Raw genomic sequence first — 18,078 nt, 5'->3', positions numbered from 1 at the left:
ATGAAATGTACATTATATACCTATTTTTGACTGATTGCTTCCTCATGAAAAATAGATCAGTTTAACTCCAAGTTCTGAAGAGAATAGTCTGAGTTATTGTCTTCACTTCTTGTTCCTCTAAGTATTGGATAGCACAAAAATAAATCTCAAAAGTATGGGAGAGCGGTAAAAAAGAAACAAAATCCATGGGCATCCAGTTGGCAAGGAATATCCAACCATTTCAGATTTCTCGATCCAAATACGGTTCTTGTTAAGCGATAGTAAATCTCCAACTTTAATACCCACATATAACGGTTGGGAAGGCACTGTAATTTTCTTAAATTCAATTAATTCATTCAATAAATATTTATTAAGCATCTCCTAAGAGATAAGAATTGTGCAGGGCAAGTAGAAGTGAACCAGAAAAATGGAGCAGGGTCAATATCTAACAAGGTGCCATTCCTGTCACCAAACAGATACTTTACTGTAAGATTTATTGCCAACCTGACTTCTCTTTAATGCAGAGCCTTACCTCTTAGATTTCTAGGATGAATCTGTTTAGTTCGCGGCATCTTCTTTGATTCAGGGGCCTCTTTTTCTTCTTAGAAACTGTAGGAAGAGCAGGTCACAAAAAGGTAGCTCCATAAACTTAAGTGTCCATCAATTAATCCATGTGCTGAAAAAGAAATAAAAATCACATTTTAGTACTTTCAAAGGAAAAAAGACACTTCAAAAGTTATTGCTTAATACAATACTAAACTAAATTCAACCAAAGGTAACCAATCTGGAGACTGCTCCCAAAGATTATTTACCAACTTTTAATTAAACACAGGACATGTCATTTTGCCAATGTCTGGGCTTTCTCATTAAGAAAAAAGAAAAAAATACCGCTGTACCTTTATCAAAGAAGAGTGAAAAAATTCACTGAGTTGTTTTAAAGTAACATTACCAGGTACAATCGAAGTATAACATCACACTATAAAAGGGTTATGCTGTATTATGTACTAGTCTGCCCATTCATAAACTTTTGGGGACAGGGATCATGTCTCATTCATTTTGTTTCACTGAGTTAATTCAGTTAATATACTGTGGTTGCTACTGCAGATGTTCTCCAATTATTCCAATTATCCCTTCTAGGCTCACGGTAGGACTGCACTTTCTGCCTTCCTGTGTGTAGCTAAAATGTGTGACCAGTTTTGGCTAATGATCTGTGAGTGGAAGGGACATGCACCGCTTCCAGGCTGGGGCCATTTCGGTATGGAAGATCCTCCAGAGCTCTTTTCCTCTGCTGTGAAACACCACTGTTCTAGACAGTGAGTCTGACAAGACAGAGCTGAACTCCTGCCAACCCAAGATGATCACGTAGCATAAAAGAAACTTTTGTTGTTTTAAGTCACTGAGGTTTGGGAGTTATTTGTTACTGAAGCATAACCTAATCTGTCCTGATTTACACATTTTAAAAACAACGATCTGAAATATAATATGCCGAGGCAGAAATAATCAGAAACGTAAGCATCTCTCTCCCCAAATCAGCTACCTGGGATTCTTCTTTTATAAGATCCTCAAGAATCCTTGAGCTAAAATTTCAGTTTCAACTTTCTGCAATATGGCTGATAAGCAGAGCTCATTATGACAACATTAAACATAAAACTATTAATCACTAAGCAGACACAAAAACGAAATTTTTAAAGTTTTGCTGTATCCAGTACTGCAGAATTAACAATACTTACTGAGCACCTACTGTGTGCCTATGTACTTTGTACACATTAGGTAATTTAATCCAGACAACTGGTAAGGTAGCTATCTTTTATTCATTTTATAGATAAGAAAATTAAGCCAGAGAGAGGTTAATTAACATGCCCATGGTCTGCAACTAAGGAACGTGGCACCCTGTGATTCAGTTACTTTCAGTGCTTATTTCTTCAGTGGAGGTAATATCTACTCTCAGGTTTTATTAAAGAGACCGTATACACAAGCCATGACAATATATTTTGGTGTCAAACCAGACTGAGTTCAAAGCCAGGCTTTACCCCTTACTGTGTAACCTTGTTCAAGGTACTTAACCTCTCCGAAGATCAGATTTCCCAACTGTAAAACTAGGAAACAGTATCCACCACATAGGGTGTAAGGTCTATAAAATGTGCCACTGCCTAACACACTAAAACACTCAAATGTTAATTCTCAAGAAAGCCTGAATGGGAAAGACTACATGTACTACCTCAGTATAAAGTTTTAGAAATGTATGGTTTCATTATAACAGAGAATAGAAGAAAAGGAGGCTACAATTAACTCTAGTATCTTATTCCCGATACAGCTATATGTAGGCACTGCCAAAAATATTTGCAGGTTTTTAACTGCATAGACAAATATGAAGTCTGATGATCCAATACTCTGCATGTACTTCATCTAGCACTGTGCAAAATGATCTATAAAAGATACGGTTCCTCAACTTCACGCATTAATGATATCCACCATAGGAGTCGCGTAGCTTCCGATTCAGTAAAAAATTTAGAGACGTTAGGGCCAAATAAATTGCATGCTTAAATACATTCCTTGTTAAACTTAAAGCTTTTAAATGGTCAAGGTATTTGGAAGTTTTTAAAGCGTGAACTTCAATTGTCATTGTCACGTGATTCCCGTAAGATCAGGAACACAAAATGTAAAATATGCAAATTCCCAATCTATAACAGCTTTCTGCCACCCCATTCACTGCTGTCCCTAGCTGTCCATCCGATGTTTAAATCCTTGGCAGAGGGACTGGGTATTTTCAAAGACAGCTGCACTGTAGCAAGTAGGACGAGTGACAAATCGTTCCATTACAGGAAAGAAATACTACATGGAGGAAAAACATGACACGATCAAAAAGCGTAAAGACAGTTGCATGGAGAAAAAACATGAATGAATGTGGAGGGCGGAGCCTGGGAAAACCCCTCTGCAACGCTGCACTGAACAAAGCACTTCGCATGCCAGGAAGGGGGGTGGGGGGAATGGAAGTGCCAGCTCAGGAAGGAGCCCGGAGTGGATGCGGAGAGCTGGTGGAAGACTAGATGAGGCGAGCGCGGCAGCCCTGAGACTCCTCCTCACCGCCAGCTCCACCAGCGCCCCCTCCCCTCCAGCAGCAACTCCTTCACCAGCCCGACCCCAAAGCGAGCCCGATCCGACCCGCGCCCAAACCCACAACCCTCTTCCCAACTGCTGCAGGCGTGTACTCCCAACCCGGAAAGAAACTACCCAGGTGGCTGGGAGTAAACAGGCACTTAGCGCAAAGAACGAAAGGAAAAGAAAGCCACAAAGCCGGGAGGTTGGGAAGCCGAGGCCTGGTCTCCCTCACCCCCCACCCTCTTGCAAAATGCGTCTGCGGCTGGAAAGCGGGTGGGGAGGCTGGGTCCCTCCGTACCTGCTCAGCTCGCAGGACCGCAGCTCGGGCCGCTCGCGCGCCGCGAGGGCGCCCAGAAGTGGCAAGTGTCTCCCGCACGCAGCCATCCCCTCTGCAAGGTCGGCGGTTGCACATACACGCATACACACACGCGCGCCCGCACGCCCCCCGCTCGTGGAGGGGGATGGGGTCCTGCCCCACCCCCACCGCTCCCGCCGCCCTCCCCGCTGCAGCGCCACCACCGCGGAGCCCGCGCCGAACCTGCTGCCAGGACGCCCGGCGGAGCCGCTGCCGCTGCAGCCGGCCCTGAAGCTGCGCTGCTGATGGCGGCGGCCGCAGCTCGGAATCTCCGCGACCCCCACGCGGCGGCGGCGGCGGCGCCTGGGATCCCTCCTTCACTTGACAACCCCAAACACAAACATGACCTCCTCCTGCGGCTGCTCCCGGCTCCTGGCCCCCGGCTCTGTCCCTCCTCCCGCTGCCGCCGCCGCCCCAACAGCAGCCACACTCAAGGCCGGCGACTGGCACTCACACCACCCAGCGCTGAAATATTAAACAGGGGAGCCGGCCGGGGGGCGGGGGGGAAGCGCAGGGCACGCCGGCGGGGGGCCGCAGGCGCCGGGCGGAGGAGGGGGCTGCGCTCGCCGGCGCCCCCGGCCTCTGCATGACCGCCGCCGGGGAGGAGGCGACAGGGGTGCCGGGCAGCGAGGCTAAGGGCGCGCACGGCGGCAGAGCAGGCGGCCCCCTGGGACCGTGGAGCCCGAGGCGAGGAGGGCGGGCGCGGGCTTTACCTCTCCCCGGGGCAGAGTAGGGCACGTTTAGCGTCTTTAGGGGCAACGCGAGGAGCTCGGGCCGGGCGGCGCGGGGGAGGGCCAAGGTCCGAGGCTTTCCCGCGGGTGGGCGGGGCGGCAGGGGATCCCCGGGGGCGGAAGGCGGGGAGGCCGCGGGCTGCTACGCGCGGGCGGGGGAGGGGGCGTCCCCTGGCGGAGACTGAGGCGCGAGCTCGGAGTGGGAAGGGCCGGGGGTCACCCCGGGCGAGGAGGCCCATCCGCAAAGGCGCGGCCGCCAGCCCGGGGGTAGGGGTTGGGTGGGTGCCCCGCTCCCGACTCCCGTGGAACCCGGAGCCCCGGGTCTCCCCGGCGGGGCGGGCCCGGGACGGCGTTTCACCTCGCCGCCCGCCCGCGGCTCCGCCCCGCCAGGCGGCTACTGGGACGGAAAGGGGGGCGGACGGAGGAGGTGGCGCGGCCCGAGGGTGGAGGGGCGGGGTTAGGGACGCGCGGGGCGGGAGTCCGGGGCTGCGAGAGCGAGCGAACTGGCGCCCGGCGGGGGCGGTGGGGCGGGCCCGGCCGGTCACGCGGCCCGGGGAAGGACTGGCCCGGTCGCGCAGTTGGGGGCGGTTGGTTCCAGAAGAGGGGCGGGGACGGGCGGGGCGGTAGTTTCTCTTTACCTTCTCTTTACTTTCTAAAGCAGGATGTGGGCCGGCCCGGTGACGTCATGGGGTCTCCCAGTCCCGCCCCCCGCCCGGGCCGAATGGGGGTGGGGCAGGGGGAGGGGGGCACCCCAAGGGGGTTTCCTCAGCAACGTGTTGAGGGTACGGGAAAGTCATTGTGAAACTTGAAACTCATTAACTTTGAAAAACAACTTTAAAAAAACCGGGAGGGGGGCGGGGTGTTGGTTTGGAGAATGGAAGGGGACATATTAACCCTGAACTGAAACCACTTTTTGGTGGCGGATGTTCTATTAAAAGATTGAGGAAAGCCAAGGTTATTCCAGAGGCCGCTCCAAAGCCCGCTGGTGGTTCCCAGAGCCGGAGCGCCGAGCGCAGTTAACCCTTACCTGTCCGCCTGACAACCTGGGGCAGGAAGGGGAGGATTCTGAGGTCAGGAAAGCGGGGTGCGGAGCTGGGCATCCGACCTGCTCCAGGGACGTAAAGGAGAAGAGAAAGTGGAAAGAGGGAGTAATTACCATAAACCAAAGTTTGACCCAGGTTGCTAGATAGCAGTAGAGCAAGGAAGGAGTGGAAATTATGGAAAAGAAATCAGGAGGGGCTGGACGAGTGTAACGAAAAAGGTTTTCGGAGATAGACCTAAAAGAACGTTAGAAGTTGGGGGCTCAGAAATTCCACAAGTACACATTAAAAAGGAAGCAAAAGGGATTGGTTTAAAGAGCCACGCTTAACTTGAAAGGAATAAGGTAAAACAAAAATTTTGATGCAGAAACATTTCTGAAATTAAACTAAACTGCTTTCCCCTTTTAAGGAATAAAAATGCTGAACGACCATACACACACTACGCTGGCCATCTGTGCAAATTTGAATTGTTTTGTTCCCTGGGGCTTCCATAAAGATGTCTAGGTTTTTCCTGCTAAGGTTCACCCCTAAAATTCTCCTGAGAAAATCCTACCTCTAGCTCATTTGAGCTAAGAAAAGCTTAATGCACAAAAATGGGACTAATTAAAAATGGAACACTCAATAATGGCGACCTTGTACCCAAAAATAATGTCAAGTAAAGCGGAGAATATGCCTATTAAAAACTAACTGGTCGTAAGACAAATATCATGGGAACAACTGCCTAAATTTGAAATGATGCTTCCAACCTTGCAGTGAAATAATGCAACTTTTTTATTTTCGATGTGATAGAATCATCTTTTATGAAATGTCATCTAATGGATTGAAAGCACAAACAGCATGTAATGTATACTAATCTGTCAGAGGCTAAAGACTAAGGTAGCTTGATAATTCTTTGTGTCACTTGCTAAGTCAAAATGCTATCTGAATGAATGTATTTTTAACCCAATAGTTGTTGAACGTAAGAGAAATACATATTGTGAACACAGTGTTTATAAGGGATTTGGCATTGCAGTGAACTTTCTAACAAATTAAACATGCAATTTTGTCATTTCAATTTGTTACAGAACTTTTTTCTTAAAAAGACTACTCACAATTTAACTTTTTTGGGCAGTAAATCGATGTTAAACTTTTCTTTGAAATTATATAATACCGAACAATTGCCTGTTGTCTATTTGTGAATTAATTTTCTTAATGCAATTTATTTTCCTAATTCTACGTCCGATTCTTTCTAGTTATCAGACAGCAAGGAAAGCCAGCTAAACTATAGCTAGTTCCAGCTTAGTTGTTTTGTGCCAAATTAGTTTCTCAAACTGTATCCTATAAACGGAATATGGGGGGAAATGTTTTCGAACAGTAATATAAATTGACTGGGAAACAGGAGTTTGAACTGTCAAAAATTCTGGAATAGGGAAGATTGACCGTACTCTGAAAAAAAGGAGAGAGGGGGTTCCTAGGGCCCATTTCTCTCTGGCTGCTTCCTTACTGGCCGAGTGAACGCCTTTGGAGTCCCCTCTGGGACTGGAGTTCAAGTGAGGGCAGTGTCATTGAGAGGTTCGACACACATTTTCCTTGCTAAGCAGTTTTGGGAGGACAGAAGTCTACCCCGAGGCTTCGTCGCGGGACTCCGCCGTCCCGCCGCGTCCATCCGGCTCCGCGCCACCACCACGCGTCCCCAGCCCGGGATTCCCACGAGGCCGCCTGGCCCGGCTCGGGCTCCCCCCTGGCGCGGCCCCACGGCCGCGGTCCTCCGCCCTGTGCGCGGCCCGGCTGCGCCACCGCCACGCGGAGATCCCGGAGGTTCCTCCCCGGCAGCCGTCGGGTCACGCTGCCGCCCGTCCCTCCCCTCCGCCTTCCGAGCGCGCTGGGCTTTCCCGTCCACCGGCCGAGTCCCCTCCTCCTCGGGGCGACCCGGCGACAAAACCTTCCTCTAACGCTCTGCCAACACTGCCCCACGCCCTGGTTCTCCCCAACCAGATGCCAGACAAAAGAACCGAGAGAAAACTTACCCGAACTGCAACGCAAAAGTCTGATCCAAAGCTTCCTGGGTTTAACTTTTAATTTTAAAAACAACAAAAGCAGAAACCAAAAGCCTCCTAGGTTGGAAGTGGGCGTGAGAGGAAATGCTAGGGGGAGGCGCTTCATTCCCTCTGCTGCTCTTGCCTCCCCCCTCCCTTTGCCGGCCCCTGCCTCGGGCTTTGATGTTATCTAGTGCACCGCCTACGTTGGTTTACACCGTGGGCTCTGCGCCGAGAAAGACAAACAGATATTTGGCACTTTATATGCCGGTTTGAAGAAAAGGAAGCAGGTGATCACAGTAAAGGATCCCCACTTCTTAGCCCCACAGTGAGAAAGGAGCATTTGCCCTGTCTTCTTTTGGTTACCTGGACTGAAATGAACAATCCACCTATGTAGTAATTCTGGACAGCCGGACGATGTGGTATTTTCTGTTATACTTAAAAAGGCCTAATCAGATTCATTTCTGTCTACTGTCAGCACAAATTTAGAACAAGGTGGTATTGTATGTTTTCTGAGGCTCTGTTTGGTTTTTAGATCTCAGTTTTGAAAGTAAATGTTATTTCCCTTCTTAGGTAGTAGACCTGTGGACTTGAAGAGACAAGAATATACCTCTGAAGAAAATAAATTCCATAATAACATACCTTTCATACTGTTCGTATAGGTCAGAATCAGAATATCCTGCACCCTCCTCCTCACGTTATGGAAACTTGGAACTGTTGATTTTATCTTAGTTAACTGGACACTAGCAGAAACTGGATATATTTTTACATTAGATTAGCAGTCTCAGAACTATCACAAACAAAGCAATAACAAAGGATGAGTTTTGTTTGTTTGTTTGTTTGTTTGTTTGTTTTACAGGTTAATAATCAAGGATTGCACTGTCTACCATTCAGCCCTAACTGTTCATCCACTTTATACCAACATCAGCTTGTGTTCAGGCCTTGCCCTTTGGAGTTTACAAATTAATGGAGACAGAATAGACACATGGAAAAATACCTAGAGGGGAAAAAGGTACAAGAAGGAGCTTATAAACAGAGCCAATTAAAGTTATACAGAATTATTTACATGATTGCTGAGAGCTTTCTGGATTGGATAGAAGGCAGGATTATGAGAGAAAATTCCATCCTGAGGGTGAATTCTGAATAGGATTTTGAAGGAAAGTTCCTGACTTGGCAATGGTACAGGAACAGTGTTCCAGGCAGGGAAAATCGCTCAAAGGTAAGAGCAAGTAAGTTACTTGTGATGATTTTTCTGGCTACGGCGAAAACTCATGTGAAAAAAGTAGGGTGGTCATATAAATGTAGCATCCAAACCAGACATTTGAGAGGGAAAGGGAAACTATTAATAACTACGCCCGATGAGGGACGTGCACCTGGTCTGTCCTGGGCAAACAGAAAGGTAGGCTTCTCTAGTAATGAGCTATGAAGACAGAATGGACAGGTAACAGGCAGCCAGGAAAAAGCCTTCTAGGGCATCATTAAGAAGGAATTAAGACCCAATACTGCAAATACAGGCATACCTTGTTTTGCTGCACCTTGCTTTACCGTGTTTTGCAGATATTGAGTTTTCATCAACATGGAGGAAAGACCCTCCATTAGCAACAAGATTATGAGCCAGTGAAACCGCAGATGATGGTTAGCAATTTTTTTAGCAATCATGCATTTTTAATTATGGTGTGTATTTTTTTAGACGTAATGCTGTTGCACACTTAATAGACTACAGTATGCTGTAAACATAAGTTTTATATACATTGGGAAACAAAAAAAAATCATGTGACTTGCTTTATTGCTATATTCACTTTATTGGGGTCTAGAACTGAACCCACCATGTCTCCGAGGCATGCCTGTAATTGGTAGCCATTTGGAGACATCTGGACTGAGGTTGATCTTTTTAAGGAAAACTATTGTCACTGATGGATTTAGGATCTGTCATCATAGTATTTTTATCAGCATTAGTAATAGAATTGGTATTAGCAGAAGTAGTAATAGCATTTGTATCCGAAGTATTAGGTTGGTGCAAAAGTAATTGCGGTTTTTGCAATTATGTTTAACCTTTTAAACCGCAATTACTTTTGCACCAACCTAATAGTAACTAGTAGCATTAGAAGTAGTGGTAGTAATTGACAGTTATTGAAAGTGTAAGACTTGCTAGACTTTCCCGTATAAACTGATTTAATGTCCACTATAAACCCATACTACAGAAGAAGAAAAAGAGACTTACGGATACTAAACAATAGGCCTGCAGCCACAGAGCTAGTAAATGCTAGAGCTATGATTAGGACCCAGAGAATATGGAGATACTCGAAGCTTAAAGATTATATTTTATGAAAAACATTACAATAGTCTCTAGTGTTTTACATCCGTGGAGCAAAGAAGAACAAGGAATGAAAAAAGTCCATAGTTTCAATTTTGGGAACTTGGTAGATTGTGTAATGAAAATGGGAAAGTTGGGATGGTATGATAATTGAGGTAAAGAAGAGAAAATGACTTTCAGTTTAACCATGTCTAGGTTTAAGAAGGATAATTTAATTCACATTTATGCCAATGTTGATATTACTAACCTTACAGTATGCGCTATTAAAAGGAACTTGGTTTCTTACTTCATTTAAAAGTACTTAGTTCAATGCCAACTAATAATAGAGTTTAATGGATATTATTTGGTGTACTACCTGTTAAAGAGGTAAAAAAAAAAAAAAAAGGCTAGAAGTGATTGATAGACGCCATACTTGCAGTTCCTAAAAGAATTCCTCACAAGTAATGTCCACAAGTAGTCAGTGGGGAACACTAGAAAAAGGCAACAGTGTTCAACTAAAACAATCCAACCTTATCTATGATCTAACAATGTGGAAACAAAGAAATGCAATAGTTTAAGACACTGGATTAGTCCAACAATCTAAGACACTGTATTAGTTGGCTCACGCTGCCATAACAAAGTACCATAGAATGGGTGACTCTAACAATAGAAATTTATTTCCTCACAAATCTGAACCTGGAAATCCAACATCAAAATTCGGCTGATGTAGTTTCTGGTGAGAACTATCTTCCTGGCCTGCAGCTGGCCAGCCACGTCCTCACTATGTCCTCACATGGTCTTTCCTCTTCGTGGGCACAGAGAGGGCCAGTGAGCTCTCTGGTTTCTCATATTTTATGAAAAACATTACAATAGTCTCTAGTGTTCTACATCTGTGGAGCAAAGAAGAACAAGGCATTTAAAAAGTCCATAGTTTCAATTTTGGGAAATTATCCTGTTGGATCAGGGCCCCACACTTATGACTGAATTTAATTATCTCCTAAAGACCCTATTTCCAAATGGAGTCACAATGAGGATAGGGCTTCAACGTATGAATTTGGGAGCCAGGAGAGGAGACACAATTCAGTCCATAGCAGATACCAAAAGCATTTTTACTTGGAAATGCAGAGTGAATTAACATGAACCTAGGAAATGGGCTTGAAGGTGCTTTAAGATGAAATAAGTTAACATGGGCTTTGGGCTCAGACATACCTGGGTTTCAGTGACAGAGGACACTGGTGACTGGACTGTGGGAAAAGTCACTACTAACTCTTTAAGCCCCAGTACCTTCTTTGTAGGGGTGAAGACAGGACTGAGTGAAATGCTAGATGAAAATGCCTGGAACTGGTGAAGCACTCAGTGGATATTAGCTACTGTTATAACTATCATTACTATTTTAATAACATTGCCACATTTGGAAAAAAAAATGGAAATTGGAAAGCTCTACATTAGACTGCAACCTCCTTTATCCAAGGCGAAACACTCCTGGGCCATGCTTAATTTGATTTTATCGTAGCCTCAGAGGCCAAAAGGACTTCACTGTAGTCTCTTATTTCCAGGAAGAACTACTTCCAAAGAACTCTGAAAACATTATCGTATACTCTAGTTTTTAACATTTCTAGTAAAATAGTTCTCAAACCTCCTGTGGAAAGCTGTTTTGGTTTTTGTACATTTAACACACTGCATTATAAATAAAGCCATTTTATTGATTACCAAAGGATTTAAGGGTCTCACTTTCCGCAGTGTATTCACAATCTAAACATATGTAAATTAAGCCTTCTCTGTCTAAAGTGTGCATATCGCTTCCCCTAACCTTACTCTGTATCATCACTCCATTGATTTCCTTTATAACATTTGTAGACCAACGTTCTGGAGTTATCTTATTGGTTTACTTGTCTGTTATCTCTCAATCCTCAGGTAAAATACAAGGGCCATGCGTAAAGGGGGCTTGATTTGTTCCCCACTGAATCCCCATCACCTAGAACAACATTGCAATAAATGGGCATTGAGCAAATGAAGGAAAGGACCATAACTTCTTTCTAGTTAAATGCAGTCCTGCTAGCTACTTTCAGATCCCCCTTTATTCATGCCCAGGACCCGCTTTCAGAATGTCACCAAACTAATAGCTCTGAGTCCTGTTCATCTTTCAGCTTAGATACTAAGGTTTTCATGCCAACTTTACTATTTTCTTTCTCAGTTTCATTTAAACAACGTGGAATGTTTAATTTCCGGACTTGATGTTGTATAATATGGTCAAAGGGATATACTGATTTTATAGACGAGGCAACCAGAATATGAAGTGGTGATGGGTATTGTATAAAGTCTCCAAGCTGGCTGGCCACTAGCAGAGCCTGACTGCAGCACTCCCAGTCAATCCTCCTCCCCTCCTTCCTACTCCCAAATCCTTTTCCTTTTATATCCTTCCCCGATTCTCACCCAACAACTCCGTTGCCTTTGCTTGCTTTTAATCTTCATTCCTAAATTTAAAATGTTTCTCCTCTGCTACAGTTTTGATTGAGGTTTCGTGACTTAAGCATCTTATGTTGAAAAGGAGGGAGGGAGAAAGGGAGGAGGGAGGGAGGGAGAGAAAAGTAATTTTTGACAAATGTGTTATGGTGATGTAAGATGCTAGCAATGGGGACAACTGGGCGAGAGTACCTGGCAGCACTCTCCACAACCTTTGCAAGTCTTCTGTAAATCTAAAATATTCCAAAATAAAATTTATTTAAAAAGCCAATAACCTGATGCTACAGGTACTGTTGTTATCTACGCATTATTGATAAAGGAAGTCAGGCTTGGACAGGTTAAATAATGTATCCCAAGTACAAGCATGCAAGACCTCACAAGGACCGTCAACATCTGCAAAGGAGCCCATGTTCTGAACCTCTAGACCACCCTGCTTCCCAGAGGGTCTGAACTTTCCTTTATACTCTCATGGGCAGTAGTCTGGGGGAGCAAGTGGGGCCTCAACATAATTATGGTGTTTTTCGTCAAGGTCCCTTTCTCCTCTTTGAGATTTAATTTCTACCTGATGACCTATCTAATAGAACCTGAAATCAGTTTAAAAAAAAAACATATATATATGTATATATATATATCATATATTTCAGATTTAAAGACATATGTATTCATATATATTATATGTATATATGTATGTATATATATATGTATACAGAAGGTGCCAAGAAAATGTATACACATCTTAAGAAAGGAAAAAACTGTGTTAATTATAATATATACTGATAACAAAAGATGAATACAACTCACGTTTGACTTTTACAATTACAAGAGGTGCTCAAAGTGGTTACCATCAGCATCCAGACACTTCTGATTGAGCATAGATAACATCTCTTAAAATGTGTATACATTTTTTGCGAACATATATATATGTATATATATGTGTATATATCTGTATATATATATATATACACACATATATATCTTCCTAACGTATTTTCATTTTAATAGGGGTTACATCTATAATTATAAAATTTCACTTCAGCATCAGTACAGGGGTACACTAGGTGTATGGACCAGGTTACAGGACAGGATTCAACACAACAGTAAGTCTTTAAAGTTTCCCTTCAAAATCCTTGCTTATAAGTAACCTTTCCTTCCTGTAAATAAAGCGCCAATGCTACAACTCCACCCAACTAGTTTTACAAAGGCCCTGTTTCTGGAAATACATCTTGACTCCCAATGCCTACCTCCTGCATTAATGTCTCTGTTACCCCAGACCTTACCACATCCCAAATTCAACCAGCTCCTGACTTTTTAAATATGTAGTTGGTCTCCAAGAAGTTTTCTCTAGGCCTGCTCATTGAAAGAAATTTTGCAGCTGAATTGCTTCTGGCAAACAATTCTTAAACCTACCATTTTTTTCCTTCCCTAAATTCAATGTGGTACTATGTTAAACTATTTGGTTTAATTTTCTGTTTGTAAGATCTTGTGGTTTAATTTATGACTTTGAGTTTATTTTTATCTTCTTCATATGGTAGTTCCTGTTATGCCAAAATGTCTATAGGTATCAATACAAATAAACATAAGTATCTAGAGTCAACATCCAAACTGGGGCAATAGACAGAATAGACTTCATACAGGCTAAGGAAAATGAAAGTCATATTAATACACAATTAAGAGATAGGCAAGGGAATGAAAGACAAGAGTAAGTCACCAAAAATAGGACGATAATAGCTCATAGTAAACTTTAATATGCTTTGAGCTCTTTTTAAGTTTCAGCTATTTTACTTTCTGCAAGAGGATGTGGAGCTTGATTTATAGTAGATGACTGGAAATGAAACAAAGGTTATAATAAGGCATCTAAATAAGGCTATATAAGTGTGTGTGTGTTTGCGTGTATAGTGAATATCAACTAGCCAGATGGCTGTCTAACCTAAAGACAGTATAGATATTATTGTAAGATTTTTTTTTTGCTATTAATGGATAATGCATAAGAGGTTTGGTAATTATAAAATATATTGATGCAAGCAAGAAATCTTGGCACCGTTGTGGTATGTAGTACTCAGAAAAGGAGTAACAGGACACACACATTTGTCTTCTGCTTGCTACTCATACAACTGTCATTCCCAACTGTTGTGGAACCTTCTGGTTGCAAAATTCCATCCCTCACATAGTAACAAGAAAGTCAAAACAGTCCCTCCCGCCTGTGCTCTGGTCACAAAACAGTTTCGTAACCATGTTCTCTCAGAAAGTTCCATAGTTCACCCCTCTGGAATAAAATAAAATGATTTCCAGAAAGGTAAATCAGATATTTCTCCAACAGCAGCTCTTCTATTTGCCTCTTTCTGAAGGCACAATTTTCTATTATTGTAAATTTTGATTGGCGGAAAGGTGGTTAGTGTCTGGATTTTCTTCAAAAATATGTATTTTTTACTATCTCAGTAATGATTCCTATTAAGTATTCTGAGCAACTGATGATCTTGTATCCATTTTGATACCATTAAAACAAATTCACACAATTATTTTCCACTCAAATCTCTAATCTTATTAAGAAATTGTTTGTTTTCTTATTTAGAAAAAAAAGTCTTGTCCCAAGCCAATTATGATTTTTAAAAATTTCCAAATATAAGTTACTTAATGACAATGGTCTGATTCATATTCCCAAAAAGCCAAGCTGTCATTCTGCAATAAATCACAGGAAAACATTTTATTTGTCTGTTCTCACAAATTTAAAGAAAGCCAGAAAAAAAATTGGCTAGTACTTAAATAAGAAATTCTGGATTCTGCAGAAATATTAGTAGCTAAGTATGGATTCCTTGCTACTAAGATTTCCGTGAAGCTTGGTTGGTTTTTGTGGTAATCTGAAATATACGGCAATATTGAGATAGTATCATAGAATATTGGTCAGTTGTGTAGCAGATAAGTTGTTCTTCTAGGTTAAACTAAAGATCCAGAAAAAAAGAAATATTAGTGTTTCTTATTATGGCCAAATTACAATTCAGATACGTTGCTAATTAGCTAAAGTACTAAAGGGCGTTTTACAGTATGTCATCTGTAAAATGGGGTGATAGTCATAATCTACTTCCTAGGCATGCTTTACAAAAGAGCAATGAATGATTATTGAGTAATCTGAATATATCTGTTTCTATAAAAGTATCTAATTAAACAGCGCCTTCTCTTTATCCTTCCACTATGTGTAATGTCTCCTTTATATTATTCTTCCATGTCTCTTCTTTATCTCCTCCCTTCTGTCTTTACTAACAGAGTAATCTGATTCCTTTCAAAGTAAGCATTTCTTTCCCTAGTTGTAACTACTTCCCATTGTTCTGCTCTGTTTTCTTTCCTCTTTGCTTCTAAATTTGAAGGGAATGGCTTATTATTAAAATGAGGACAATATTACTTTTACGTTCTATGAAGCCTGTGAATTGGACATCTGTCCTCTTAAATTCAATTACAGTTACTTCTTTTATTAATGTTTACAAGTGCATTCAATTCTTCGGTTGAAACATAGTATACAATCTCTCTTTTTCTTCTTGTTCACACTGCCCTGACACCTGGCTTTTTGAATATAGATTCTCTAATTAAAATAAGAATTAGCTCTTTGCAACCACCCAGAGCTCAGAATTTCGACATCATTTCCAACCACATTTTTCTAATTTTCTCAATTTTTCTTTTTTTTTTTCAATTTTTCTATAACCAACACCCTCCTGCCTGTTTCCCCAACACTAACTCCCTGTGTTCTTCCCCATATTTAGAAGATTTAGAATTTCACTATTATTACCCTAAGATGCAGAGGTGTGATGTGATACATTTTAAAACTTTTTTCCTCATTCTTCTTCAAAAGATTGCTCAGGATGAAAAGCAAGTACAGTCAATATCACATTGAATCAAAAGCTGCTCAATAGTAAAGTAATCCAGTGATACTCCAGGGTTGCCAATATTAGCATTGTAGGGTGTCTGGGGAGAGAAAGCAGTTATCCACCAAGGCATTCATTTGGAAAAAAATAGTGCCAGAGTCCAAACATTCCTAGCTTCTCCTAATCAGACACACCACCCTAATTATCTCCTAAAAATAATGCTTTGATCGTATAACCCCCTCACTGAAGAAACCAAGGAGCTTCCCTATAACTACAAGATGAAGTCCATATTCCCTTGCTGCTTTCTCTCCAGTGTGATCCAAGTATACATACGCAGCGTTATTCTCAGCTGCTTCCCTAAATAAAGTCTTCATTTCGGCTAAATGGTTCCACTAACTGTTTCTGCAGTAAGTTTGGTGCTTCTCTTCCTCCCTATTTCCAATCACTGTTACTGCATGAGATGACTACCTTCCTCTTCTCTGCTCATTCAAACCCACCCATTCTCTAAGATCTGGCTGAATTGTCCCCTTTGCCGTTACTACTCTGTAAAGTGGTCTAATAGGCTCATATGAAATTGGCACCCTCTCAAGCAGGTAGGTAATCATGCCAGCAGCTTTATGTGTGATTGTTGTTTTAATTTTTCTAGGTTTCTACCTTCTGATCTAAATTGTTTAGAACAGATATCTATCTTACTCTACATAGCCCTCTCTTTAGAATTCATTAAAAACCACTCTGGATGTTATCTATGAACCACTCTTTCAGGGAAATGAGATCCATAGACTACTACTTATTGTATCCAGTACTTTTTTTTTCTTTGTAAGAAACATAGATAAGTGGTACATTTTGTCACTAACCTTGACAATTCATACAGTTTTAGTTGCTACCTGTAAAGTGACTGTGTTGAACTAGCTCACTGATGTCTATTCTACTTGTTGGGTAGGGACTCTATAATTTTGTTGGCTCTACTTCAAAGATGGTGAATTTTCCAATCAGGTACTTTGTGATAATATAAACTTTAATTATGGACCTCACCTTTTTAGACTTTCTTTAATTCATTCTCTTACTATGGGCTCCTTTATTCTTTCCTTTTTCATTATGAGCTATTTGAGATGGCATTGTCAAAATCACACAATATTTCCATATAGACAAACTTTAAACAATCTTTAGTTACAGTATTCAGATTATATATTTTAGGCTCTTTTTAATCTGAGATAATATGCTGGATGTAAATGCATTCGCTGTAGAATATTGATTTGAAAACAAAATTAATCTGTGCATATTGTCCTTTTCTTCTATACTTCATAATTTTGTTATACCTAGTAGAATAATATGATAATTTCCCCAAACCTTAATGTATTTAGGTTTAAATTACTGCATTTCAGTAAAAATTTAAATTTAAAAATGTCTTCTTATACTACTTTTTTTAGGTAATATTGAGATATGATTAGAAGCTATTGGTTAGAAACTTTTCAAAAGGTAGTACAATAATTCAAAAAAAAAATCCTTTTGTATGATTGCTTCTGGCTCGAAATCACCTGCCTACAAACAGTACCACAAATCCAAAATCTAAATATTTATTTAATCATTTGAAAGTTTTTCTCAACTTAAATAATACTAAATCAAAAGTACTTTTCTAGGTGGTACAATTAAAAATGGTAGATTAAAAAATTATGGGTTCCAGGGCCAGCCGGGTGGCTCAGGTGGTTGGAGCTCCATGCTCCTAACTCAGAAGGCTGCCGGTTCAATTCCCACATGAGTGGCTCTCAACCACAAGCTTGCCAGTTCAACTCCTCGAGTCCCGCAAGGGATGGTGGGCTCCGCCCCCTGCAACTAAGATTGAACCCAGCACCTTGAGCTGAGCTGCTGCTGAGCTCCGGGATGGCTCAGTTGGTTGGAGCATGGGCTCTCAACCACAAGGTTGCCAGTTCAATTCCTCGACTCCAGCAAGGGATGTTGGGCTGCGCCCCCTGCAACTAGCAAAGGCAACTGGACCTGGAGCTGAGCTGTGCCCTCCACAACTAAGACTGAAAGGACAACAACTTGACTTGGAAAAAAGTCCTGGAAGGACACACTGTTCCCCAGTAAAGTCCTGTTCCCCTTCCCCAATAAAATCTTAAAAAAAAAAAAAATTATGGGTTCCATAGAACTGTACACCACAAGGAGTGAACTCCAATATAAACTATGTAAACAATGTAAATCATAATACATCAATATTGGCGAATCAAAGGTACCGCACTGATGCAAAATGTTAA

General features: G+C 42.1%; 1 protein-coding gene across 1 annotated transcript in view; it reads right to left on the bottom strand.

Annotated features, from left to right (window-relative positions):
- HIVEP1 (HIVEP zinc finger 1) overlaps positions 1 to 4,120 on the bottom strand; it is a 139,360-nt gene extending 135,240 nt beyond the window's left edge. Inside the window, exons 1-2 of the mRNA XM_081057677.1 lie at positions 3,617 to 4,120; positions 512 to 655 (exon numbers count right to left, since the gene is read on the bottom strand). Coding sequence (XP_080913803.1) covers positions 512 to 551 — 40 coding nt within the window. The 5' untranslated portion in view covers positions 552 to 655; positions 3,617 to 4,120. The remainder of the gene's footprint in view (positions 1 to 511; positions 656 to 3,616) is intronic.
- Between the last annotated feature and the right edge of the window lie 13,958 nt (positions 4,121 to 18,078).

The sequence above is a fragment of the Rhinolophus hipposideros genome (genome assembly GCF_964194185.1).
Source record: "Rhinolophus hipposideros genome assembly, chromosome: 8".
Lineage (NCBI taxonomy): Eukaryota > Metazoa > Chordata > Mammalia > Chiroptera > Rhinolophidae > Rhinolophus > Rhinolophus hipposideros.
This window is presented reverse-complemented; position numbering and strand designations above follow the sequence as displayed.